Source organism: Sturnira hondurensis, unplaced genomic scaffold (assembly GCF_014824575.4).
Source record: "Sturnira hondurensis isolate 20B ecotype Veracruz unplaced genomic scaffold, ASM1482457v3 Scaffold0021143, whole genome shotgun sequence".
NCBI lineage: Eukaryota > Metazoa > Chordata > Mammalia > Chiroptera > Phyllostomidae > Sturnira > Sturnira hondurensis.
Window position 1 is genome coordinate 24,395,999 of NW_028093774.1, and position 27,559 is coordinate 24,423,557.

Below are 27,559 nucleotides of genomic sequence, written 5' to 3' on the forward strand. Positions count from 1 at the left end.
GTAAAAAGGTCTACTTCCCCTCCCTCCTCATCACCGAAGGGGACCTCCACTGGGTTCAAAGATCTTCATCCAGGTGGAAAGTTAGGACACTCCACAAAAAACTCTTCTGGGAAGCCTGCCCAGTTCCACTCCTTCTCTTCAGAAGAGCCCCAACCACATGCATCCCCTGAAACACAGAGACACTTTCACCTCCCAGACTCTTAAGGGAACCGTAAATCAGTAGCAAGGCCCCACAGGTGGCTGCCACACCACGGCTGCACGCTTGTCCTCCTCCTCCTCCTCCTCACATACAGGATGGGCCATGACTCTGCAGGATCCTGCCTGGAGTGGCCCCCTCCCCCCAGCATCTTCTCCAGGACGTGTTTGTTGGGTCCACCTGGGATGATCATCGGCCTAGTTACAGCAAAGTATAAAAAAACTGTGCCTCTGCTTTCAAGGACCTTATGTGCCAACACTTACAAAACTAAGAACACAGAACAAGAACCAATACTGAGAGACGTGTATATAAGAAAAGACCTCGAATATCAAAGACTGAAGGTATCTACTATATAAGGGGTGTACAGCAGGGATTTACACAGCCCTATTGAAGTCACTGGCCAAATTCACGGGCCATTCATCAGCAATTCTGAGCAGCCACAGACAGTTATCAGGGGCCTTAGTGGGGCTGCACTGGCTCAAGACCCCACAGGGTCCTCTGTAATCTGGTCTCCAAGGAATTGAGATCCACTGGGAAGCAGAAGCATCCAAGGGCTCTCCCTCACTCATCCCGCACCTCCCTGTGTTAACATCGGTGCTCAGTCAGCACCGCCAGGCAGCTCCACGTGTCCACTTCATCCTCATCCGGCCTGCGGCAATCCCAGCGACATTCTCCTAGGCCTCCCACCGCTCCCGAGTCAACGAGGCCAAACTGTCAGAACCCAAAGCCAGTGACAATAAACACACAGGTCCTGCCCTTTCCCAAGGAGACATGTGTCCACTACACGTGAAGCTCTGATCACATCAGACCCTTTGTATTTCATAAAGTATTGTTTACTCACGATAACATAGATTCCAGCAGGATTATTTCATAACCCTGTTTGTGCTTGGCCATAACTTCCTGAAACACATTTCCCCTCCTGGCTTGAAATGCCTAAAATAGTTTTGTGAATTTTTTTTAAAAGCTTTGCAATGAAGAAAAGTATTAAAAGGCACCTGTTTATCTCTTTTGCACTACCTCCAGAAATTTTGAAGGATTAAATAATAGTACTTTAAAAGATCTGTCTACTGGCAAAGCTTAAAAGTCAAAGAAGTTAAAGGAGGGAGAAATGCCCATCTCTGGGGAAGCAAATGAATCCAGGTGGGAAAGGCTCTTACAAGAGGGAGTGCCGTCAAACAGAAAAGTAAGAGGAGGCAAAGGACAGCCAAAGGGAGGGAAAACAAGGGAGCTCTCGTGTTTTATTCTGATGTTGTATTCTCCCAGATGCGTTTAGGAACCTTCTGAAATGTAATCCTTCAATCATATCTTGGTGCTAATGAAATAAAATACGTCTGTAAAAAAGCAGATGCTTGGCATTCTCAAATTTATAAGGTTTCAAGAATGACTCCAAAAGTCCCTAACAAATAGCAGCTTTGAGGGACGCGGGCTCTGAAATGCCGACAAGACAGCCTCACCGAAGGGAACGGCTTGTGGTGCAGCTGCTGAGCCCCAGCCCCCAACACGGCAAAGGGGCATGACGGCTCTTTTCCACTTGTCTTCGTGTGTGGAATGCCCCGATGTGGCATTTGAGAATTAAAAACGTCAATTATGAATAACTCGTGCAGTCTGCAGGATGTCCTGACTCAAAGCTGAGAGACTCAAAGGATACCGAAAAAAAATAAGGAACTTTCTAACCCCAAGTCTGTCTGAACTACTGGGTTGGCCAAAGCCCATTATGTTTTCCCATACAATGGCTCTGGAAGTGCTTAGGTACCTTTAACTTCATCCAAAACAACTTTATTAGGTTGTACTGTGACGACTGTCACATCAGCGTCATTAAAAGAAAACTTATCAAAATTGGAGAATTTTTTTGCAGTCATGTTAACACTGAAGATGGAAGAAGATATGTAATATTTTGGCGTATCATGCTTTATTATTTCAAGAAAGGTGGAAACACAGCTGAAACACAAAAAGATTTGTGCAGTGTATGGAGAGGTGCTGTGAGTAACCGAATGTGTCAAATGTGGTTTGCAAAGTTTTCTGGTGTATTGACACTTTGGCCAAATAATTCTTTGCTTTGGGGCTGTCTTATGCACTGGAAGATGTTTAGCAGAACCCCTGGCCTCTCTACCCACTAGAAGCCAATAGTGGGAGATAGCTGACATTCTCAAAATACCCAAATCAATAAAGTTATTGGTGAAAATGAAAAACGTCTCTTTTGTTTTCCAGCAAAACATAACAGACATTCTGGCCAGCCCAATAATTAGCTATGGTGTCAGAAGCACAAGCTGTACCAACTGGTGCTAGAATCTGATCTTCCAACCTGGGAATTACTTCTCTGTAGGCCAGGCACTGTCCTTAAGTGCCTTTACATATACTATCTTATTCAATCCTTGAAACAATCTTATGAAGTAGGCATTATTATCACTCCTATTCTAGGGAAATATCAATAGTGAGGTCAGGAAAATTACCCACGGTGACACAGGCAGCTAGGAGTAGAGGCAGCACTCAGTCATGGGCACTGTGACTCCAGAGTCCATGCTTTTCATGAGACTGCACGGCTGCTCCAAAAACCAAGGGGTGGAGTTGGGACATGATGACAGAGATATTATACTGAGCTGTACTAGTGGCCTCAGTGGCTCCATGAGAGCTACAGGCGGCATTCACCATTTTAAGGCATTTATGAATTGAATCCTACCCTATTGACAAGAGACAGCTATGCGAAGAAACCCCAGCCCTGGCTGGTGTAGCTCAGTGGACTGAGCACAGGCCTGCGAACCAAAGGATGGTGGTGTGATTCCCAGTCAGGGCACATGCCTGGGTTGCAGGTCAGTTCCCAGCAGGGGGTGTAAGAGAAGCAATCATACATTGATGTTTCTCTCCCTCTCTCCTCCCCTGCCCCTCTAAAGATAGATAAATAAAATCTTAAAAAAAAAAAAGAAAGAAAGAAACCCTGGAAGTTTTTTAAAAAATTTTATTTACTTATTTCTAAAGAGAGTAGAAAGAGAAGGAGAGAAACATCGATTGGCTACCTTCTGTACACACCTCGACCAGGGACAGAACCCACAACTCGGGCATGTGCTCTGTCCAGGAGGTAAACTGGTGACCTTTTGCTTTGCAGAATGACACTTAACCAACTGAGCCACACTGCTCAGAAGGAACCCTAGGGTTTTCAGTAGTTATAATCTCACCCTCATCTTCCAGTGAATTCTCATTTCGTACTTTAGGTTTGCTTAAGGGGAGGCAGGTGAACAGGGCTTGGAGAAGTCAGCAGCCTGAACCCCCCTCACTCACACCGTACTGCAGACAGGTCGTCTCTAAATGCTTCTGTCCCTCTAGGCCTCAAAGCTAAACACGAGGTGGGTCAAGGTCACCCCTGATCTGGCCACAGTCCAGGCAGCCAGCCACAGTAGCCCAAGCCACCTGAACTGGGAGGGCTGCTCAAACTCTCTGCAGGCTCACACTTCTGAGTGATGAGGAGGAAAGGAATCTTCCAGTGGTTAAAAGGTGGTGAAAAGAGTTCAAGTGCAAACCTACCTAGAAGTAATTAAACGCTAAGTGCTAACCCTCATTTTTTTATTAGCACTCTGTGGCTCTCTTTTGCAGAAAAGAGTTGGGCAAGTAAGAAGGATAACCTCCAAGCTCTAAAGTTAGCCCAGGATAGTGGGGCACCTCTGTCGGGCAAATGGAATCTGTGTTTAACAGAATTCTTGTTACAACAGCTTTAACCTAATCAAGACCACTCGGGTGTTCAATCTGGTGGACTCCTGGTTTCTTTTGTTCACAAGCTAGAGTGCAAGATTTGTACCACGTGTCTGCACTGTCCTAAACATGGCCCAACAATTAGCCTGCAGAAGGTAGTTTCTCAATGTCTTTTCATGACGCCAGGATGTAACAAGCCCTATAATGACCTGCCCAGCCTCCTTCCACAGCCCTCCAGTCTTTTTATAGTCACAGGTAATTACACCATGGAGAGATTACTCACTTCGTCAGCAGTGTTTACAGCTGAGCGGAAGATGCTCCGAGTATGTTTGGGGAACTACACCCTCATTTAGCAAACAAGTTGCTGGGGTCCCTACCGATCCTTCCGCAGAACAGAGCTGCCTTGACAGATCTTTTGCCTAAACCAGGAACCAAACAATCAAGGGCCACTGTAAGTGAGAACAGAAACCACCACAGAGGGAAAGCTGGTGACTCCTGCATCCTCTATCCCGGAGAGAAAACTGATGGTATTTTTCTTCCTTTGTCAAAACAATCTCCTAAAGGTTGATCTGAGCACTCCAGTAGAGCAACACAAGGAATGGGCCTCCCAGGAGCCTGTGCCTTAGCACAGGTAACACGGTTCTCAGAAGACAGACCTAGGGCAACAGAGTCAGACAGACTGAGCCAAATGCCGACCAACATCACTACATGCAATTGCTGGTCTCTGAGCAAGTTATCTAACCTCCCATGCCTCTGTTTCTCATTTGTAAAACAGATACATGACCGCTTACCTCAAATGTCCTCTGAGAACTTTAATGGGATGGTAACACAGAGCCTGACAAAGAAATAATGTTCTGTATGCATCAGCTTCCTACCTGTCCTCTCCTCTCAGTTCAGTGTACAGTACCTCTGACTCCAGGTCCCTCAGCGACGGGGAGGTGAGCCAGGGCCACCTGTCCGCATCTTTCTGCCGTGGCAGTGTTAAAGGCCAGAGCCACATCATCCCCCTGCCGAGAACACAGTTCTCCGTATTTTCCACCTTCAATGAACCTGAAGCGCCTGGCTTTCTCTCTGCTGTGTAGAAATACAGATTGCTGCTTTCCCTGCTAGTTTAAATTTGCTTTAGGTTCTTGTGTGGTGTTTAACATGGCCTGAAGTGGCACAGCAACATTTTAAGGCAAAAAAAAAAAATCAGACACTAATAAAATACTGAGTTTCAGCCCTGGCCGAGCGGCTCAGTCACTTGGAGCATCGTCTCATACACCAAAAAGATTGTAGGTTCGATCACTGGTTGAGTACATACAGGAGGCAACTGATCAATGTCTCTCTCCCTCCACCCCGCCCCGTCATCCCCTTCCTTCCTCCTCCTCTCTCTGAAAATCAATAAATGTATCGTATCCTCGGGTAAGGTTTTAAAAAAATTAAAATTCTAAATTTTTTTCAGTAAATATGCTAAGGAAGGGGGAGGAGAATGAAAATCAAAAGGCTTTTCTGTGAGTCAGCAAGCCAGCTCAGTTGAGACCATGGACTATGCAAACACAGAAGACAAAGGAGACTCCGGAAGTAATCAATCCTTCTCCACCCGTCAAATTTCACACCTGACCCCCAACCCAAAAAATGACTCTGCACCTTCATCTTTAGAAAACATCTTTGTTTTCTAAAGACAGTGCATGATGTCATCTGCATAAAGTCTCCTGCCCAGCCTGACTCAACAGTGGGTCACATACCATCTCTGCTGTTGTTATTTGGGGTTGTTATTATTACACCACACACACTACACGTCAAGTGCCTTCCAATCATTTTTCATAGTCTACGCACCACAGAACTAGCATCCTCAAGTATCTTGTTTCCATTTTATAGAAGAGACAAAGAGGTCAAGTGATTTGCCTGCGGTCATACAGCAAGTTTCTTGAGATCACAGATGGAGGGAAGGCGCTGTGAGGCCTGGGAGAGGCTGCTACACAGCTGGGACCCTCATTCCTCTCTAGCCCCAACAAAAGGCAAGCTGGGTAGTATGAGCACAGATCTTACTTTTAATTCTGATCTTCCCCTGCACAGTGTGACTGGGTGTGAAGAATAGATACGCTTCCTTTTGCCAACCTAAAAAGGGAACTTTCAATCATTTCTCCCATCTCTGCTAAAGGAATGACCTAGGGGGAAGCAAGACCCAACGCCAAACACCTTCTCCTTTGTAACAACAAATCCTGAACTAAAGGCAAGAGAAACCAGGATGGAAAACTGGACTCCATAACTTTATTCCAGAACTCTGACGTGTGTCTTCATAAATGAGTCTTTTCTTATAAACCCGAGCAACTATGACCAAGACTAGGGTGTTCATGACCCGAGATCATGCCCCCAGTATATGCCCACTTTACCAGTGTCCAGCGGGTTCCTCACAGGAATGAATGTGTATGTACACACAAACATTCAGACCACTGTACAGCAAGGCTGTGTACTTCAGAAGCACCTCATTCTAAAATGCCTCTGGACTGTACATTCACGGGCAGCTAAGAAACACAGGAAGAGGAGAGGGTGAGACCTTTCCTGAACTAAATTGCCGTTCCCTGACTTTGGAGTACGTGAGAATACCAGCTTCTTGGCAAGCTTGCGTGGCATGTTGCTCACAGCAGGCAGGGCCATCCAGGTGTGCTCTGGATTTCAGGCCAAGAAGCGGGCACCTTCTTCACCCAGAAACCACTCCAGAGAGAGGAAAAACATTGGCAGCAACTTGGTGCGCTGGATCTAAGAAATGGCACAACTCCTTCCCCCGCCTGCACCCTGCTCTGCGCCAATACACATGTTTTGTGGGAATTAGAAAGACTTAGGGATGGGAACAGCAGCCAAGGGAAGATTCTCTGCAGATGGGGGAGGGAGTGAAAACAACAGGGCCAACTTTCCCATCCTGGGTTGAACCCACACTGTAGAATAATCATCCCTTTATCCAGCCAGGCTGGAACCATCAGTCCCTGGTAATTGATTTCAGACTTTGGGTGGAAACTTGGGAAGGTGTGGATAGTTGGAAAATGGGAAGAGGCAGGGGTGAGGCCCATAAAAAGGAGGGTGTGGTGGAGGGGATGACTTAATGAAGATAAGGAAACTAAAGACCTCAGACACAGAAGGCAGACCCTCATACTGCCAGGGAACAAGCCAAGATAGCCTCCCCAATGGAGTCTTGGAGGGAGACGGTCATGGTAATGCACCAGGCACTGGGCCACACTCTGGCCCTGGCCCTGAGACCCTGGGCAAGTGCACAGCCTCTCGAGTCTGTCCTAGCTCCAGACCAGTCCTAGCTGCCTTCCTTCCTGCTGGCAGTCATTCCATTCACACGCCCACTTATTGAGCACCGTTTGTTCTGGGCTGGGACAGAATCAAATCCATTCTATGAAGGGCAAAATATTTTAAAGTCTAAGTATTTTACGCTTTGGGGGCCACGCGGTCTACGTCGCAACTACTCGACTTTACCACTGTAGCACAAAAGCAGCCATAGACAGTATGTGCGTGAATGAACTCGACCATCTTCCAAAACAGCTTTTTACTCATGGATATTGAATGTGAGTTTCATACAATTTTTATATATTGTGGAATATTATTCTTTTGATTTTTTCCAATTTTTTAAAAATTAAAAACCATTCTTAGCTCACAGGCCATAGAAAAACAGACAGCAGATAGGATCTGGCCCATGGACCAGTTTGCCAGCTTCTGCTCCAGGGACACAGTGGTGAGCAAGAGAGGGTCTCCGCAGCCTATGGGTCCGCACCTGCCATTCTAGAGGCCTCCTCTGGCTTTGGAGTGGCCCTGTGAGTGTAGTCCCTGCTTACTTTTGTGGCACATCGGTGTGGGCTGGCCTTCCATTCTTCTGAAATCTCACATAACCATGACTCCACTCTGTGGGATCCCAACCACCAGAGGCCCCACTGGTTGTGCCAGGGGCTCCTCACAGCCAGCGAAGTCTCAGGCTTATGGGACAGGTTTATGTTAAGTGTCAGAATGAGGTAAAGGAGAGGCAGAAGATGAAAACTGTATGTGGGTGGTCAGAAAGGCTATGATAGAATAAAAAAAATCAGTAATTGTTTCTTCCAACAATTTGGGAGAAAAAAGTAAGATTAGATTAGACAGCACCATTATTCTGTATGTGTTGGATAAATGGGTGGTGGGAGTTAATACAACGGGAATGAAAGAAACAATGCTGAGCTATGGAGACTCTTAAAGCCACACTGTATCACATCTGCCTCCCACAAAGCCCCTTCCAGAATCCACCTGAGATCCCACTCTAGAGAACACTGGCCAAAGAAAACTGCCATACACGTGTACCTACGGAACTCCTATGGGGCACCATCATTAATGAGCCCAGTCATAACTGAGACCCCTACCAGTGTTTGCAGATACAGAGGCAGGTTCTGCAGCATCACCTAGAGGCCTACAACACACAGCCAAATACGCCCTTTCTAAAAGGGTACCAGGTCTAGAGGACCCCATGAAGAGAACCTAGAAGGGTCTTCAGAGCACTGCTGAAGGCAGCAAAGGCCCTATAAACCTCAAAGGCTCACTACTGAGTTTACAGCCCTGTTAGGTAGGGCTCCTCTGGCTTACAATCTTCAACCAGAAAGTCCTTAGAACCATGAAATTATAAACTGAGGGCACTAGATGCGTCCTTAAAGGTTATCCAGGCCAACCCTTTCATGTGACAGATGCAGAATTGAGCCAGGGATTGAGTAAGTGGCTTGTCCAAGATCACAAAGTTTGTGGTGTCAACAACCAGGACCGCTTCACTATCTTACAACACCTGCATTCTTTACTCATTCTGAGAAAAACAACAGAAGGACAAGAACCAACTGATAGAAGAGCTAACAATCAGCAAGTGTTATCGTGCTATCTCAGTCCATCTCACAACTACCGCAGGCACTGTTATTTAGCCATTCTGCAGCTGGAGAACCTGAGGAGTACATAAACAAAGTCTTGCTCAGGGTCCCAGCACCAGCAAGCAGCAGGACTGGGTTCGGAACACCAGCAGTCTGGCACCACAGCCAGCACCCTCCCCTGTACAGCGTGCTCTGAATCCCACCCCTCTGTCCTGCTTGATAATTACAGCAGCAGGGAGCAGGGCGACGATGCCGTCACCAGCGGAGTCCTACACAACAGCCTTCCATCCAGGTCACTAGGCTCCTTGGTGACACACCAGCAGTACTGGCTTCCTGCTACACCACAGCACAGAGGCCTCCCCACCGGCTCTCCCTGTAACTGCCCGACAGAGAACCCCCATCCCAGCTTTTGGGGGCAACAAGGGTATTGCTGTGTCCTGTGTCCCTTCCCTCCCACAGACAGAAGGCAGGCCGGACTCACCTGAGGCAAGCCCGTCTCCGAGGAGGGTGCTAAGGATCACCAGCGGAAGGAACACTCCATGTCCCACCGAGGCCACAGCAGACTCTGAGGTGCTCTTTGGTGCTATTCTGCCATGGCACATCTTTTATCCGTCCGAGTTATTTTAAAAAGAAGAAAATTAAAAGCCAGAAGAATTCTCAAGTCAGCCAGGGGTAGATTCACCTGTAGAAAACAAACAAAAAACAAAGGCATGAATGAAGTGAAAACTTTACCCCTATGTTAGTTACAAGCAGGCACTTTGGTAAAGAAGCCATAAGCACACACAGAGTTGAAAGAATTCTAGCAACCGACTTCCTGCTTTCAGAGGAAGACACAAGCACGTAAGTGGCTTTTCAACTCCTTCCTGGGGAAATACCAAGGCCCGAAACAGCTGCCATGGGTGTAGACATCTAGGAGCCAGATCCTTGCGATAGGACACGGAGACAGACATCAGCTCACCAGCTCTCCTGGAGATCAGCGGGACACAGCAAAGCTTTCCAACATGGCTGGGCTCCGGCCGACAGCCTCAGAGGCTGCAGCAGCGAGGAGAGAGGCAGCTGCTGACACGGAGCTGCTACACCAGAGTCTGGCTTTGCATTTGCCACTTGTGCTCTGAGTAAGTTCAATTTAACCAGGAGAGAGAGAGAGAGAACACAAACACGTGTCTTAAAGGGAGAATACACTGCCTAGAGAAGGAATGCAGCAGGGAGAGCCAAGGGCCCCCAGCTTGGCCTGCTCAACTGCCTAAGGCTAGATTAGCCCCTGAGGATCTGGCTCTGACTTAAGAGCTCACAGGTGACCCCAGAGGCCATATGGGTTGACTGGACCTGCCGATGAGTGGTGGCAGGACAGCTATAATCGTTAATAATCCCCACCACCCACTCTAGTTCAGACAAAAACTTCAGAAGAGCAGGCAGCATAAAAAAAAAAAATCAGGGGTCAAGACTTTTAAGGAAGTTTTTCTACATGCTTTTAGGGAGGCAGTTGGCTTGATGATACATTGTGATATGGGCCTATTATATTTTACTTAACTCCTTTGATTTCATTTATCCTAGTTTATAACATGTATTCCAAATAGTAAGATTACACTTCCTTTTTATTTTAATTCCATGCACACCTCCTTCTCCATTAAAAAGACCTCATGTGAACAGACAGGGAAGCCTACCATCTGCAATCCCAATGAAGGACGCCTCTGAGACTCTGTCAGAGATGACTCAGACCTGATTTTAACCCCCATCTGCAGCCCTGAGTCAGGCCTATGTCCCCCTTACACAAAGTTACTGCTAACAGCAAGGCACTGCCCCAGTCCAGAGGAAAAGCAGCTGTGCGGGTCTTCAATGAGCAGGAGCCTGGGGTTCAAGAACAGAGAGAGCCCCCGGGATCTCACCCACTGCCCACAAACATTTGTGACTGTGGTCCTCTGTTCCCAGCTCTTATCCAGACTCCACCTTGAGCCTTTACAGCTGTTCAACAGGATGGTTCCCAGAGAGGTCTAGGGGTGGGGTCTGTGAGTGACCCAAAAGAGTACATAAAACTGCGTGTATGTGAATGTGTGGAACGTGTATACATTTACGCAGCTAAGATCCACAGAGGTAGAATGCCAGAATCCAAATGTTTCTTCTGTTATGGCCAAATTACTCTCCAGCCTCAGTTTCCTCATCTGTCAAATGGAGACAGTAACCATGCGTCTTGACAGGGTTGATTAAAGGATTAGGATCAAAGTACTTGACACAGAGCCTGAACTTTACAAGTCCTCAGTAACCCTGGCTGCTGTTGCTACTGTAATAATAATAATATCTGAGCTGTGGGACCTTGGAGTTTATCAGGCTACACCAGGGTCTCAAGGATGTGCCCAGGGCCACCAGCCAGTCAGCACTGGGCCCTCCAGTGCTGCTGTTTCACACACAGCCACCGCAGGTAACCCCACCAGTGGTCACCGTTCCCTCAAGGCAACAACCAGTGGATCATCGACAATGACACCTGCTTACGTCGCATCCCAGCACGTGCACAGCAAATATTTCTGCAGTGAATGGACAAGGCCAGATCAGAGTGGTGCCCAGGAGTTGGGTGTGGGAGCGGAATCATCAGGAAAGACTGCCCAGGGGAGGTGACACTAGCTAGGGTCACTGGTGAAGGACATGCCTAATGAAAAAGGAGATACCAAACACAAGTGCATTGAAGCAATGGGAGCACAGCCCTCCGGGAGGAGGATGGAGGCAGAGGCTTGGCTAAGGAGTCCAACCTATACCCTGAGACCACATGGAGCTCACAAGGGTTAGAGACAGGAAAGTGACAACACCAAATTCATTTAGGAAGCTCATTCTGGCAGGGATTCTAGAGGACTGGGGGAGAGGGAGAGGCTAGATGGTAAAGAATTTTAAATTTATTACTTATAATTAATGCAGAGCTCTTGATAATATCTGTCAAAATGCACATTCTCTAACTTGTCAATTCTGCTCCTAGAATCTGCCCTCAGAAATCTCCTATGCACAGTGATACGTATACGCAGGATACTCACTGCACTGTTTGTACCGACAAAAGACTTCGGGGAGGCTCGTTAAACACGCTGCCCTGCACTCCCACAGTGAATACTATGCAGTGGTTTAAAGAGAACAGTTCGGTCTGTAGTAGTACAGAGTGACCTCCAAAATTAGTAGGTGAGGAAAACCATTTGTATGTATATGTTTAAAGGACGCCCTCCCCCATCTCGCCCGCCATGTGCACTGAAAATCTCTCTGGAATAATGCACAAGATACCTGTAGCTAATAACTGCCTTCAGGGGGGAAATGAGTGGTTAAAAGAGAGGAAGACTAGTTTTTCACGGAATGCACTCCCTTTTAAGCTCCTCGAGTGTTGCACATACCCTACCCACTTAAACAGATAAAATATAAAACACAATCAATGTGGCAAGGTCACCCGACAGACCACCTGCTTCCTTCCTCAACAACTGACACTCAGATAAGCCCGGCTGTGCCCTCTGACAGGAACACAGTCATTCTCAGGGTGCACACGGGGTCGCCTTCTGGAAGAACTCTTTTCTGGCACTTCACGCCACGCCCACCTCCGGCAGAGCTAGCCCCGCCCTTCCCCACCCACTCACTACAGACATACTTGTTGGGCACGTGCTGTGACGTGGCACAAGCAGGTGTCCTTCTCGATGACCCACTGTTTGTGGCCCTGAGGGAACGGTGACCGCCTGGCAGGGCCACCTGCTGTGGCTGCACGTAGAGGAGCCAGCCCAGAACTGGGGAGATGTACACCTATGAACTCTTGTTTTGTTTTTAAAGAAACAGCTGGCTCCTCCCTTACAGCCAAGGGACCGGTTCCACCATGAAGCCTAAAACCTGACCGAGTGCAGAATGGATGGAGTGAGGAAAACGGGGGCTTTGCACAGGAAAAAGATGAACTGGGGGGCAGTCAGTGGAGCATGTACATGCAAGTCTGGCCAAGGGTCAGCGCTTCGGAAATAACACAGAGAACAGTGAATCCCCACCACGACAGGGTGTCACCCACAACACGAGAATCCAGCTACTGTGGAGAAAGGGTCACACTACACATCTAATAACTCTAAGAAAGGCTCTGCTTTGAACACAGGAAGGAAGGGAGAGACGGAGGTAGGAAGGCAGGAGGCCTGTCCTTGAACTGTGGCTTTAGACCAAGTCAAAAGAAAAACACATTAGAACAAATTATCCCTAGAGAAACACATGGGCAAAAACTTCGGAAAAAAAAAAGAATACATTTCGCTTCAGTGTTCCTTTGGTGTGCTAGTGACTACTTCCCCTAATTAAAAAAAATATGATCGAGTAGAGACAGAAAGTAAAATGGGGGCATCGGGAGGGTGGAATAGGAAGCTACACTGTTTAATGGGGACAGAGCTCCAGTTTGGCCAGGTGAGAATTATGAAGACGGACAGCAGTGACGGTTGCAACAACATGTGCTTAATACTAGTGAACTGTGTGTGCACACTTAAAAATGGTTAGGATGGTCGATTCTGTATGTACTTACCACAGTTTAAAAAAAAAAAAAAGGAAAATACTAAGATTAAAGAGGAACCGGGAACTAAGCTCTATGTTCGAAGCCTGCACTCGCCCAGCCATACAAGGCACACGCCACCTACACTGACTGACAGGTGAGAAGAGGGGAGCCAGCCTGGGGCGACCAACGGTAAGCCCCACCCCTACCACCAGCCACAGGGCTGGTCAGGACGCCCTGGCTGCCATTTCCACATCTAAAAAGGCTCTGAGGTTTCTCTCCGCCACAGAATTCTTTCCAAACTTCTCCTTGGGCAAGCTCTCTCTTCCTCCAGCAGCCGGCTCTCCCCTCCCAAACATGGAGTGAGGAGTCACGGCAAATCTGTGTTCACCCTTCTTATTTTCTTTCTTGGGACGAGTGCTGCTGCTCCAATAGAATATGGTAGAGGGAGACCCCACAAGCTACCCAGTCAGCCCCTCAAGGGTAGGGTCCAGCCCTTCTCACCTCTGTAGAGCCACACCACCAAAAGCTGGGTGACTATGCCAGGCTGAATGTGATGTCATGACCCACCAGATCCTGTCCACAACCACCCTCCAAGGGGAAGAACACTGCCCTGAAGCCGTGGCTCTAATCTTGGGGAAGTCACTTACCTCCTCTCTGCCTTTCCATCATCTGTAAGCTGGGGCGTTGATTGCTTTGAATATCTCTCTAGTCTCCAGTGAGGCTCAAAGAGACAGTATGAGGAACTACTCTACACACTGGAAAGACTTGAGTCTTTCTACGTGTAGGCTGAGCCCAGAAGCAATGATGGCAGGAGGCTATCTGGGAAACTTCTCATCATAAAAGTGATGACAAGTATGGGAGGTTTATGGTGTTAAGGTCAGCCTGAACACTAGCCCATAATTCCCACGGTCTGCTTGCTTGCTGTTGCTATAGATGCTTCCAGGTTAACCAGAGAGACTTCTAAGATTAAAGGTGCCCTGGAAATCACCTTCAAAAGGAGGCAGCAGCAGTAGGTGGGGCCAGCCATGAAAGAGCAAGGGCACCCAGTCCCCTGGACACCCCGGGGCCCAGATCTCCTCAGGCCACGTGGCTGGTTGCACTGGGGGTCTACCCTGCAGAAGATGCCACGGTCCTGCTGGAGGAACAGGTCTGGGTCGCACTCTAGGGAGCTCTCCTCTGGGAGGCAGGAGGGTCCATATGTCACGGCTGGCTCCCGGGTCCTAGGAGGGCTTAGCTACAGTTCTGTGAGGTTAGCCTAGTTCACAGGTGATTTTCAGGATAAACGATTTCCTGAAGCTTGCCCACTTCTCCATTAGTAAGGAGAGGGGATTGGATCAAACCAGTATAAACCCTTTTCTGGACTCAAATGAGTCCAGAAAAGGAATGGTGGTGATGGAACATCTAGAACGGGAAAGCTTAATACCCTGATTAGTCATCTTCCTTGACCCTGACACTGCTATGTGTTGGGGGGAGACAGACAGTTTGTGTTCGAGAAGTGTGAACAGAATTTAATTAGTTAGTTACTTTTCGGAGTGTAAGGATAAGAAGTCCTAACTCTGTGAGGCTGAGTTCCCCAGGGCAGAGTGGGACAGAGAATGAGTAACATGCTAGGGAGGCCCGCCCTTCCCTCTCCTTTTTTTCCCTTCAGCATCTCCCCTCTTCAATGCCACCCACCCTGAGGTGGCTGAGCCACGGCAGCAAAAGATGTCTAAATGTTGATCGAATCTTAATGCCTCCCACTCTTTCCCCCAAATGACAGAGTTAAGTTACTTCCAGATGTCTCTGGTTTATTTCCCCCCATGGGTAAATGGCTCCTTCCAGTCTTCCTGGCCTATCTTGCCCTATCTTTTGCGCCCACGGCGTCTGAGCACTTCAACAGGCGTAGGGTCTCCTGAGGGGCTTCGAGATCATTGAGCACAGTATGTTACCTCATCCATTTCCATTTCACATCCAGTTCCAAAGCCCAGAAGACACAAATATCAAAGTCTTGTTAAAACTCACTTCCTACAGCCCTGGCTGGGTAGCTCAGTTGGTTAGAGCATCCTCCCCACACCACGGTTGTGGGTTCAATCCCCAGTCAGGAAACAAGAAAAACCAATGAATGCATAAATAAATGGAACAACAGACTGATGTGTCTCTCTCTTCCTCTCTCTCTGTCAATAGTTTTTTTTTAATTTCACTTCCTACAAATCATAAAAATAACCCTTGGCTTTCCTCATAGGTCACCTGGGCCACTATAAGGCAGGCATTAGAGGGGTATTTTATTTTATTTTATTTACTTTAGAGAGATGGGGAAGGGAGGGAGTAAGAGAGAGAGTGAAACCTCAATATATGGTTGCCTCTAGCACACCCCATACTAGGGATATGGCCTGCAACCCAGGCATGTTCCCTGACTGGGAATCAAACTGGCAATGCTTTGGTTCACAGGCCTGTGCTCAGTCCACAGAGCCACACCAGCCGGGGCTTAGAGGGTTTTTTTAAATTGCTCTGGTTTTTCTTGTATCCTTGTCTTGCTCCCCCAGCATTGCTCACCACATCCTCTAGTTGTCACGCTTTCACCCACCCTCAGGCTTCGAACAGCAGACACTCACCACTACCCCATCCCTAAGCCTTCTCTGTAACAGTCTCCAACATCTCTAACAGCCTAACATAACAGCAGGACCACGGCAGCATGGACCCAAATGTGGGAGGGAGCCCTACACCCAAGCTCCACCGGAGCACAGTGAAACAGCCTCGCTCCCCCTGGTCCTCAGGGATGGGCCTGGATGGCCCCTACACGCCCTTTCGGTTCTAAGAAATCTGGAATGTCTTCTAGGGAAGAGCAGGGGCCCAGAGGTATTTCCTCTGGAAACAGAAGGTAATAAAAGTTCTGACTGGAATGAAGAAATGTGAAATCCAGCCCCTTTGTTCTGGATGAGCTATTCTTTCCCCCAACATTTCCCTCTCCCCAGACCTATCCTAGCATCTATGTCTCTGCATTGCAGCAAACGAAGGAGACTCCACTTTCCCATTCAGAGTTTAATCAATCCATCAGCACACTCGTACAGGCCATCTGTACACAGTGTTCCTAAAGTACTTTCCAAAAATAACAAACATCTAACAAAAACCCCGGCCCTCACATACAAAGGATCACTGCAGAGCTGCAGTGGCCAGAGAGAGAGAGAGAGAGAAAAGATGCAGGAGAGGACAAAAGAGAACAAAACGAGACAGGCTAGGACAGGAGAGAAAACAGCAGAGAAGACAGAGTGCCTATGGGCAGGCACTTGGCTCGGGCTGTAAATTTCCGACCTTCTGAAGGCAGGAAACCACTTCTCTGGGCCCAGCTTCATCAACAACCGATGGGCTGAACTAGGACAAATCACTTCCCCCCATGCCTGTTTCCTCATCAGTAAAATGAAACAGTTCAACTAAACACAGCTCAGGGAGGCTGTGATTGGGGAAAGATGCTGCTGGACTGGGCCGAAATATCTGATCCACTTGGAATTATTAGTTCAGTGGTCCAGGGCAAGCTAATTTTAGTTCCCATCTATATACAAACTGGGCAAATAATACCCACCACACTGGGCTGTAGCAGAGTGGAAATGAGGTAAACATGAAGGATTCAGGGCAACATCTGGAACAGTGGGCTCTCAAATTAGTTCTGGCAAAGGCCCTTCCTGCTCTAACGGCCTATGAAAGAGCCCTGACTAGACCCCTGGAAGGCCCTGTTTAGCTGGGCTGGAAATACAGGCCCTGACACTAGGCACAAACACAAAGTTAGTTTAGATAAAAGAAAAGCCAACAGGTTAAACAAGTGAATCACCAAGGTTCTCTACCATGACATTGTAAAAATATTTTTAAAGAATTTAGCAATTCCACACCCTCCCAATTACATAATTGTATACATGACTATACTCAAGTAATATTTGTATCTAAGGGGACCTAGGAGGTTTTCTGGCTCGAATATGTTGAAGGGAAGGACGAGGGCATGGAGCTTACATGTGTAATACACACACACACACACAGACTTGAGACCTCATTGAACAGATGCTACTGTCCCCATTTTACAGATTTAAATTGAATCCAAGGGGCCTAGTAGCCTTCCCTTCTGCCTTCTTACTACAAAAGGCTCCCTGCTCTTTTGTTTCCAAATACACGACAAGCTTAATTGCCTCTCTTCTGGGAAAACTCATGAATTCAGCCCACAAACATGAAGGCTTTTCTGAACCTTTAGCAGAACTATCTGGACCCTGAATGGGACAACCGATCACGTCCCTCCCCAGGGCCCACTCACAGTAACTTAACTGCTGTATGCTGCATTTACTTCAGGCAGTAAGTTCCTGTAGAGACCACCGATTCTGCCTCTTTCTGTGCCCCAAAGTGCTCAGCATTTACTTGTTCTCTGAAAGAAGGAAAAAAAATCCACAAGACATAATTTGTGTAGACAATACCAGAGTGCAAACTAGCAGCAGATATAAAAGAGGAGGGTAAAAGCGTGCAAATCCTAGTTTTAGCCAGGTGGCAAAACAGATGCTTGGCAGAAGCTGCTGGAACTGGTCTGTAGACCCCAGAGACACATCCATGCATCCCCACACCACTCTGATCGGTCCCCATTACAATTGACTGGAGCAGGCTTCAGTACCCCCTTGTCAAATAAAGTCTGGGAAGCTGATGTGCTAGATCTGACTTCTTAGGGCTCTGTGTTTGCAGGGCCAATACTACAATTCAGCAAATATTTACTGGCTATCTTCATACAAGGCTTGGGTGAGCACAGATGAAGTGGGGCACGGTTGTCACTGTCAAGGAATTCACAATCTACGTGAGAGGAATTATATGTTTATCTGTATAACATTGTAAAATTGTTACTAGGACCCAATAAAGAAAGTGCTGTGAGAACAAAGAGGAGATGGGAACAAATAACTGATTGGCAGGAGAGGGAAAGTAGAAGAGAAGGCTTTGAGCTGGACAGTTTTGCATGCATAGTGCTAACTGCAAACAAATAAAAGGAAATGGAAGAACAACTCACAAAATGATGGCAGGGAGAGAAAGCGAGGGGTGGTGGTGGGCAGTTGGGACATAGAGAGAGAGAGAGCGCGAGCGAGGAAGGGAAAAAGTGATAGTTCTGTCTGCCAAGACCCACAGAACACTGCTGTCTGGTAACAAGAAATAAGTATCTGTATATACGCATACGTATGTTTACTCAAGGGGATGTTTAAGTGCTAGATTTTGGGTTTCAAAGAATTCATAGCTGTGCAGAAAATACCTCCTCCAGGTCAGAAATAGTGAACCTAAGAGCACAGGCTGGTGCACTTATGTTTGCCTCATACCATCTCTGTGGACTGCATTCCAAGGCCTCCGAGTGGGATGGTATAAACAGGTCTGTGTCACTTCCTGGTTCTCAGGCCTTCTGCTACATTCCCAGTCTGTCTGGGAAGGCTGCCTATTTAAAAATAAACTTTAAAACCTCACCAAAAACCCCAACCCTAAACCACCCTTTCCTCTATTTCATTCAATTTCACTGAAATTAAAAAAGGCTGAGTAAGAAATAAGACAAAAATGACCAGAGAGAATGAGTCCTCATGTCAAAACAAAAATATATGCTCAGAGTTCAAAGTCGGGAGATTTGGATTCTATGCATGTCTGCCTCTAACTAGCAAACTTGACCTTGAGCAAGCAAGATGTTTCATCTCTCTGCACAATAGCTGCTTCAGCATACTCTCAAGGCCAATGCAGTTACCCAATCTTTCTGGACTTCTAAAATAACACTAATAATAGATAGCTCATAGAGCTAGTGTAAGAATTATATGGGGAAATGCATGTAAAGCACTTGGCACAGTACCTAGCACTTAATGAGTCGTCAAAACTGACAGCAGGTATAGGTGTCACCATCTATCGTTATTATTATCATCATCATTTGAAAATGTAAGGGTTGAGCTAGATGACTGCTACTTGAAGAACTTCTCTGGCTCCAAAATCCTGTAATTCTTAAGTCATTTTCTCTCCTTCTTCTCTTCTTTTCTTTAGGGGGCTGGATGGAAAGGAGAAGAACTTGGCAAAGCATGACAGCTACAAACACAGCCTCAGTCTTTGTGAAAATAGCAGAATACAATTAGAAAATGTACAGTAAGTAAAAAGGGACAAATTTCCCTCCCCAATGGAAAGGTCTTAACCTGTTCCTTGCAATAAACATACAGCGTGTGGCAAGTTTACCCACAACACACTGCCTCTCACTCCCACGAGCACCGAGGACAATGCCCCCGGGGCCAGCACATTCTGACTTCCCCAGCATCAAGGTTAACTGTCAGCAGGCCGAGAGAAGCCCTAACAGAGAGCACAGTGGCCAATCCACCTGTTTCCAATAATGACTAATCCTTCCACAGAGTACTCCTGTTTTAAACAAAAACTGCCTTTCACTTAATATAATGCGAATGTAGCCAAAAATCAAACACCCTCCCAAAAGTTACTCTGTAACCAGAGGTATTCAGCTTTATCAAGGCCAAAGTGCTAAACTGTAATTAAATTCAGATGAAATTGCATTTTCTTTTATTCATTTATTCAGTGTCCACGATATGCCAAACACAGAAGATGCCAAAAACTAACAGGATGGGATATGGGAGAACAATAAAGATGACACCTAGGTTTCTGGCATAAGTGACTGGGTGAATTGTAAAAGCTACCACAGGAGAAAACACAAATGGGCAAGCAGATTTTGCTGAAGAATGAATGAATTAATTTAGTTCAAATTATTCTTGGATATGTTAAATTGTAGGTACTTGAAGGATATTCAGGTAGAAAGGTCTAGCGGGCAAATCAGAAATGAGCATGAAACTTTGCAGAGAACTCTGAACTTGGCATACAGCCACAGCGTTATAGGCCTATAAGTGATGGTTGAAACCATGAAAAAAAGAAGAGCTCACCCAGGTAAGAGAGGGAAGGGGAGGGGAGGGGGAGGGAGAGGGGAGGGGAATCAAGGACAGAATCCTTGGGAGCATACTAACTTTTTAAAGAGGTATGTTGGGTACAAAGAAATCAGGTGCATCACAGATGTCAAGGAAAAGATACAGAGATTCATGGCAGATGCAGCAATGGTCCGGTAAGATAGAAGACTAAAAATTGCCCATTGGACCCAGCCTCCAGGAGATGACTAGTGACCTCGTCAAGGGCAGATTTATTAGAGTACAAAGGGCAGATCACATTGACTTTACCATGAATTCAAAGGGAGAAGGTAGACACAATTAAGGGCAAGGCTGTTGGGTGGTGGGACGGGAGTTGGAAAAGAAGTGAGAAGACTGGATGATGGGCTAGAGGGAATTTGTATCTTGTAAGTTGTTACCTTCTCAGTTAACCCAAGGACTTCAGTTAAGGCTTCCTGAACTGTTTAGATAGCTCAGAGACACCCAGGGACAGTCCCTCTAAATGACACTCCCAAAAGCTATGGTTGGCCAAAGCTAGGGAGAAGCTGGGGGCATAGATACTAAAGAGTTGACTGCTCCCTGAGTGTCTGACAGCAAAACTGCCTCCCCACCCTGTCACCCCTCCCCTGATATTGGTACATGTTCCGTAGACTTCATGAGTGAGAAGAAACAGTCAACCTAGAGGCGGGGCCAGAGAACTGACCTTTTCCTAGTAACTCTCAGGCCTTAAGAGTCTCCGTAAATATGGTCCCAGTTTCTGCCATTTCCCTCCTTCCTATTCTAATGTCACCTGAGTACTTTCTCCCGAGGTTCACTCAGCTTTGGGAGTCTAGGAATATGTTCCTCCCCTCCATCTACTGAAGATTAACAGCCCTAATGAGGTATGCACTTAAGCCAAACAAGGTACTGTCTTTTGGCTCCAAATGTTCTCCCTCTTGTGTAAGCTCCAAGAAGCCTCCTAATTTATAACCAAACCATGACTCTTCCTGTCTTCTTCCTCATAAATTACCCAAACTTCCTTTAAACTGTCAAGACTGCACTGAGGCCCCAAGCAAAACGAGAAGCAGGAACTTGCCCACTATTCCTTCCTCTTTGATCAGTGGCCCGCCCCAGCTGCCCACTTGCGCCCTTCCCCACAAAACCCTGCAATTGCACAGAGTCCCTTCACCAGAGCCCACGCACTCCAGTTCTAGCTTCAGTCTTATTTCCAACTCTCTCCGTGTGAGGCTCTACATCAGGACCCTGGAAGAAGGGAGTTTGATTACTTCACATGGGATATTCCCTTAAATCTCCAAATAGAGACTCCAAAAGTAATCTTAAGTTAGTCAAAATTCAGGAAGTGGTACCAAATGAAAAATTCTATAAAGTCCAGGTAGATGTTAAGAGGGATTACAATAAACATAGCAAATGAGAAAGAAACATCATAAACTAATGAGAGAATCTGGTATTTCCCTTCAGACAAGGTATCTGGACTCATTCCTAATATGTCTCTTTCTTGAGGAACTTACTGACTTCATTCAACACATATACTGAGCATCTACATATATCAGATTCTATGAAAGGTACAAAGAAGGGGGGAAACACACGCCTTTAAAGAGTTTACAGTCAGCCCTAGCCTGTGTGGCTCAGTTGGTTGGGCATCAGCCTGAAAACCAAAAGGTCCTGATTGGATTCCTGGACGGGGCACAGGCCTGGGTTGTGGGCCAGGTCCCAGCCGGTTGGGGGCATGTGAGAGGTGGCCAATTGATGTTTCTCTCCCTCTATTTTCCCTTCCCTTCTCCTCTCCCGAAAAATAAATAAATGAAATCTTTTTTAAAAAAGAGTTTACAGTCAATTTGGAGAGATTAGACACATACATAAGTAACTCCAATATGAGGTAGAAACAGCCTTTGGATGGTATACAGCCAAACAAGCTGAGTCCAGAAGAGAGAAACGAAACAGTTAACAGAATTGATCAGTGAGGATTTTAGAGTCATACCAAAGAGAATTCGATCCTGATTCCACCTCTAGCTTCGTACAGTCAGTTCCCAGGTGTCACATTTACAAAACTGCGGTATCAGTACCTACCCCATGGAATTGTGAAGTGTACGTGTCACACATATAAAGAGTTTAATACAGTATCGGGCACAGAGTGAAACTAGGTAAGATGGAAGAGTCGCTGTACGGAGTGTTACTGCTCCTTCCTTTCCCCACAGGGCTATCTGGGCCTCATTCATGCAAAGGCAGCTGAGCATCTGCTATTTGCCCATCAGTTGTGACTATCAGTTCAATTAGTTGACCAAGTTAAGTGGGGCCATGGTCAGGAGGTACAGGAGGGAGGCTTAAAGTGTGCGTATGTGCCTGTCCATGCCAGGATGACAGCCTTCTGCTAAAAGTATAGCATCAGAGTAAAGGCAAAGTTACCTGCCACACACACAATACTAAACCACACTGTTGGGGCTCTTTTAAAAGGTTTTTTATTTATTATTTTTAGAGAGAGGGGAAGGGAGGGAGAAAGAGAGGAAGAAATACATTGATGTGTGGTTGCCTCTCACGCACCCCCTACCAGGGACCTGGTCCATAACCCAGGCATGTGCCTGACTGGGAATTGAACCGGTGACCCTCTGGTTTGCAGGCCAGCACTCAATCCTCTGAGCCATACCAGCCAGGGCTAAACCACACTACTCTTTTGGACACAGTAGGTGTTCAACAAATGTTTGGCAAATTGATATGTCCTGAACCTGGCTGAATTCTCAATAAAATCTGTCTCAATGTCTCCATTTTCAACAAGAGAACAGAAGAGGAAAAAGACATCCAAGGTTAAAAATTGGTCTGAGGATCTTTCACTTCCAGTCATGATGGAATAACAGGGACTAGATTTACACTTTCCTTAAACAACTAGAAGCTAGGTGTAATATATAAAGTGATGGTTTTCAGACATTCAACCACAGGCAGCACAGGCAGTGAGCCTGAGAAAAGTGAAAAGAAATGGAGTGCGCCCTACTAGGGCCCCAGCTAACTCCGTAAGGATTTTCCAGGCCCCAGAGTAGGGAGAAGAAACCTGAATGAATCCAACAATCCCACTGATTTGAAGAGAACGCTGGAAACTTAGGGCAGCCACAGTGGCTAGAACCAGAGGGGGCTGCAGAGTGAAAAAACTCCAGATTTGCAGAGGGATCCTCTTGAATCTTCAGTTGAGTACTGATCTATGCTCATGTGAGGAAGCCGGCAGGGTGGAAAAAGAACCAACTGAAAGAAGTAGGTGGCATAATCCCTGGGGCTCACAGAGAGCCAGAAACAGTTCATGTTCCCACCAGCCAAAGTGGAAAAAACTCCTACTAGGACGTTGATGAAATCTCCAGAAGGGGTCATCCTTGGTAGTAGAACCATCCTAGCCCGTAGATTAAAGGCTGTTCTGGACCTGTCCTCACAAAACTGGAGAGCGAGCCTTGAGAGGATCAAATCAATTATTCCAAATGACTAGAACTGCTTCTGAGAACAAAGTCCAAAATTTATTTAGAGGAATACAAAAAGTTCTAGCACCCAGCAACATAATACTCACTGTGTCTAGCTTTAAATAAAAAATTAACAGGCATACAAAGAGGCAAAAAAAAAAAAAGCCAGACCACACTGGAAGAATAATCAAACAACGGAAACAGACCTAAAAATGACACAAATGACAGAATTAGTGAATAAGGACATTAAAATCCCTACTGCAGATATCCTGCATGTGCTCAAGAAAGAGGAAAGCACATGATGAGGAAAGAAACAAAAGACATAAAGATCCAAATTGAACTTCGAGAGGGAAAGATACAAATATCTATTATAAAATGAGAAAAATATATGAGAGGGAACTATCAGATCAGATGCTGCATTAGAAAAATTAATAAAAACTTGAAAACATAGCAACCGAAACTACCCAAAATGATAAACACAGAACATCAGTCAGCAGTGGGACCATATCAAGCAGCCTAACATATGTATAACGGACATGGCATAGGCAAAAGAAATACTGTAAGAAATAATAGCTGAAAAGTTTCCAAATTTGACGAAAAACTATAAACCCACAGATCCAAGCTCATCAAACCCCAAGGAGAAAAAAAGAACAAAAGAAAACACAGGTACATCATAATCAAAAGCTGAAAACTAGAAATAAAAGAAAATCTTAAAAGCAGCCATGGGGAGTTAGGGTAAGGGATAAGGAGAGACACACTGTATTCGGAGGAACATAAAAGTATAGCAAGTTCATTATCAGAAACAATGCAACCCAGGGAGCAACATCTACTTTAAAGTATTGGAAAAAATCTGTCTGACTCTGGTTACGGCAAAACTGACAAGAACTATGAAGTTCCCGTCACTAATCCTTTTTGTGCTCCGGAATATTACTTTTCAGGAAAGTCTGGGGCGGAGGGCAGCCCCAGGGACCTTAAAAACACATGTAAGCGCCACAGCCCACGAGGAGCACAATGGAGTAAAGACCCTTCCTCGGGCCCACAAAAGGGGCCCTGACCCAAGTTTCCTGTGCTCAGAGCGTTACAGACTGTAGCTCTTATGCACTCCTATGGCAATACTGCTTCGCACGCTGGAAAGGAGACAGAGGATCTGCTGGAGGATTCGTCCCCAAGCAGAAGAAACTCAAGTTAGAAATGAAAAGCAAATCTCACTAAGGAATGAGTTAGCCTTCCCAGCACCAGATTTAAGTAGGCCGCCTCCTCTTCAAGTGTACGCACCTATTGGGTTAATGTGCCTGGCTGACCTTTACAAATTACAAGTTCAGATAAAATGTTTTCAGAATGAACAGATGCTCCTTGAGAAAGAGGTAAGAATAACTGAAAATGTGAATCAGAGTTGCTGGATTCTTAGCTATCCAATCCAGTCCAGGGTAGCCAAGTTTCCTCCTCATTAAGTGTCCTGGGCTGGCATCCCATTCTTCAGAGTCCAGCTTGGTGCTCTGCATCCTGGAGAGAACAGGGAGACGGCCATTTATCTGCTCCTTGCACTGGTTGGTCTGGTCTCCTCACTAAACTGTAAAAACCCAGGAAGGCTGGAGCCCCACCTGTTTTATGCTTTCTTTGTAACCCTAAGACCAAAACACACTTAAAAAAAAAAACAGAGTAAGTGCCCCAGAGGGACCCTCCTCCCCAAGTAATTTGTTGCCTAACTAGTGGTTCTCAACTGGAAGCAGTTTTACATCCCTCTCCAAGACACCTGGCAACATCTTCAGGTATTTTTGAATGTCGGAGCCTGTTTGGGGGAGGGCAGCTTCTGACATCTGGTGGGTAGAGGCTAGGGATGCCACTAAACACCCTGCAGCGCACAGGACAACCCCCCATAATAAAGGATGACCTGGCCCCGAACGTGGCCAGTGCTGCCGCTGAGCGCCCTGGCCCGGGTGAGTGCCGCGCCCCAGCAGCAGACGCCAGCAGGGGCCTGTGGTGCAACTCCATCACAGCGCTGGAAAGCTTCTCGTCCTGCCTCCAGTTGTCGAAACAACATTTTTTTTTAAGTTGCCACTTATTTATTTTTAGACAGAAGACAAGGGAGAGAGAAAGAGAGGGAAACACTGATGTGAGAGAGAAGCATCAACTGTTGCCTCTCCTAAGCACCGCAACTGGGGCCGGGAACTGACCCAGTGACCTTTCACTTTCTGGGATGACACTCGGGCAACTGAGGCAACTGGTCAGGGCTCCAAACAGCATTTTGATTGTCCGGCTGTCGTAAGCTCGGAGGGAGCAGCTCAGGGGTTCAGACGTCTGGCTTTTAATCCCAGCTCTGCTGCCACCGATTTGATTCTGGACATGTCACAGAACTCTTCGGGGCCCACTTCCTCCTCAGTAAAATAGAGGGGCTGGAAAAGATGACTTCAGAGTTCTTCCAGCTCTAAAATTCTACCTGTAGCACTTCATCTGGCCTTATCTATTTACAAGGAGCCAAAGAGAAAGGGGAAGAATTCGGTCATCTTGTATGCACACCCACCCTCTTAAGGACAGAGGTTCTTACACTGTGGAAACCAAACTGGGCCAAAGGGGAGTCCACAGTAGCCGGGATCAGGCACAAGGGACCCAGGAAAGAGCTCTGTAAACACTGGCGGGAAGCCCAGCCCAGGCTCTCAGGTTTAAAATACGGAAGTCCTAACAGGCCTCCCTCCTCCCTAACCCAGGTCAATCTTTTTAATCGGTGTAAGAGGAGGAGGAAAGCTAAGTCCTTGCTATTCCACCTATGGGTATGGGCCATGGAACAGCAGTGCCGAAGCCATCTTGGCCCTTATTAGAAATGCTGAGTCTCACCCTTCATCCCCATCTACTGAATCAGAGTACGCATTTTAATAAGATTGCCCAGGTGACTCATACGCTTAATTAAAGTTTGAGAAGTCCTAGCTTAGGGTTTGCTATCCTTCTGTTCCCTGCTTTGTCACCTGTTCACTTGAGAAAGATGACCTTAAGATTCTGCCCACGTTCTTCCCTGATCCCACCTCCTTGCAGTTGTGCCACCCCCTCTACCTCCACAAGCACGTAAGTCCAGTACCCACACACCCAGAGACATCAAGAGCAACGGGGATGGGTCACTTTCTCCTTGCCTCTGTCCTATGTCCACACAAGGCCAGAAAGAGGCAAGGCTGGAAGCATAAGAAAAATTAGAGCTTTTCTTGTGAGTAATGTGGCCCACCCCACCATTCAGATTCCCCAGGAGGAAGGACGGGAAAGGGGTGGTGAATCCAAAGATAAAAACACCAAAGGAAAGAGCTTCGTCATTTGCATCTGGTGAGAGACCAACAGGGGTCCAAAGTTCCAGTTCTCAAGTTGTTTTGTTTGCTGCTGCTGTCTTACATTACATACAGATTCTTGGGCACACGGGCTAAAGGGCAAAGCACACACTCAGAAGTAAACAAAACTGCAGCAAGGGTTCTCCTGGCACAGTGGTGTGGGGCAACAGCTGGAACAAAGGCAAGACCTCGACGAAGAGCAGCATAACCGAGCCCTGGAACAGAAGACAGAACATGGCGATGAGGGAGGCCGGGCTCTGCCCTGTTGTTAGGGCAGTGAAGACTAGGCTGCTGCTCACCTCTCACCCCACAGCTCTCACAAGCAACAGATGGTCCAGCTCTAGGCAGCTGGCCGAGACAACGATCTGTGCAGGCCTGTCTGGCCCTCCCGAGCCCTCCCCCAGGGCTGGAGATGGGGAGACACAGTGCAAAGTCTAGGGCCACCCCAGGTGGAAGCTACACCTTGAAAGAGCACCTAGGGCAGGTGGCAACATCACCTCATGCTTTGCCACAACGAGAAGAACCTCCAAAACAATTCTCAGCATTACCCAAGGTTCTCTAGCACCCACAAACAGCTCATGAGGAAAAGGGCCTTGGTGACCTGGGGACAGGGGAAGACCCAGAACAGCTCCCGAAGTGGACTGGGATGTTTGGCTTAGGAAGGGTCACATAATCATTCAACGCCACATTCTAGAAACCGCACCATCCATCCAG

The 27,559-nt window shown here is 46.8% G+C and overlaps 1 protein-coding gene across 3 annotated transcripts in view; it reads right to left on the bottom strand.

The window, feature by feature from the left end:
- SUSD6 (sushi domain containing 6) overlaps positions 1–27,559 on the bottom strand; it is a 91,028-nt gene that overhangs the window by 38,801 nt on the left and 24,668 nt on the right. For all 3 annotated transcript variants that reach the window (XM_037031584.1, XM_037031582.1, XM_037031583.1), the window contains exon 2: positions 9,218–9,418. In XM_037031584.1, the coding sequence (XP_036887479.1) occupies positions 9,218–9,338 (121 nt within the window). In that variant the 5' untranslated portion in view covers positions 9,339–9,418. The remainder of the gene's footprint in view (positions 1–9,217; positions 9,419–27,559) is intronic.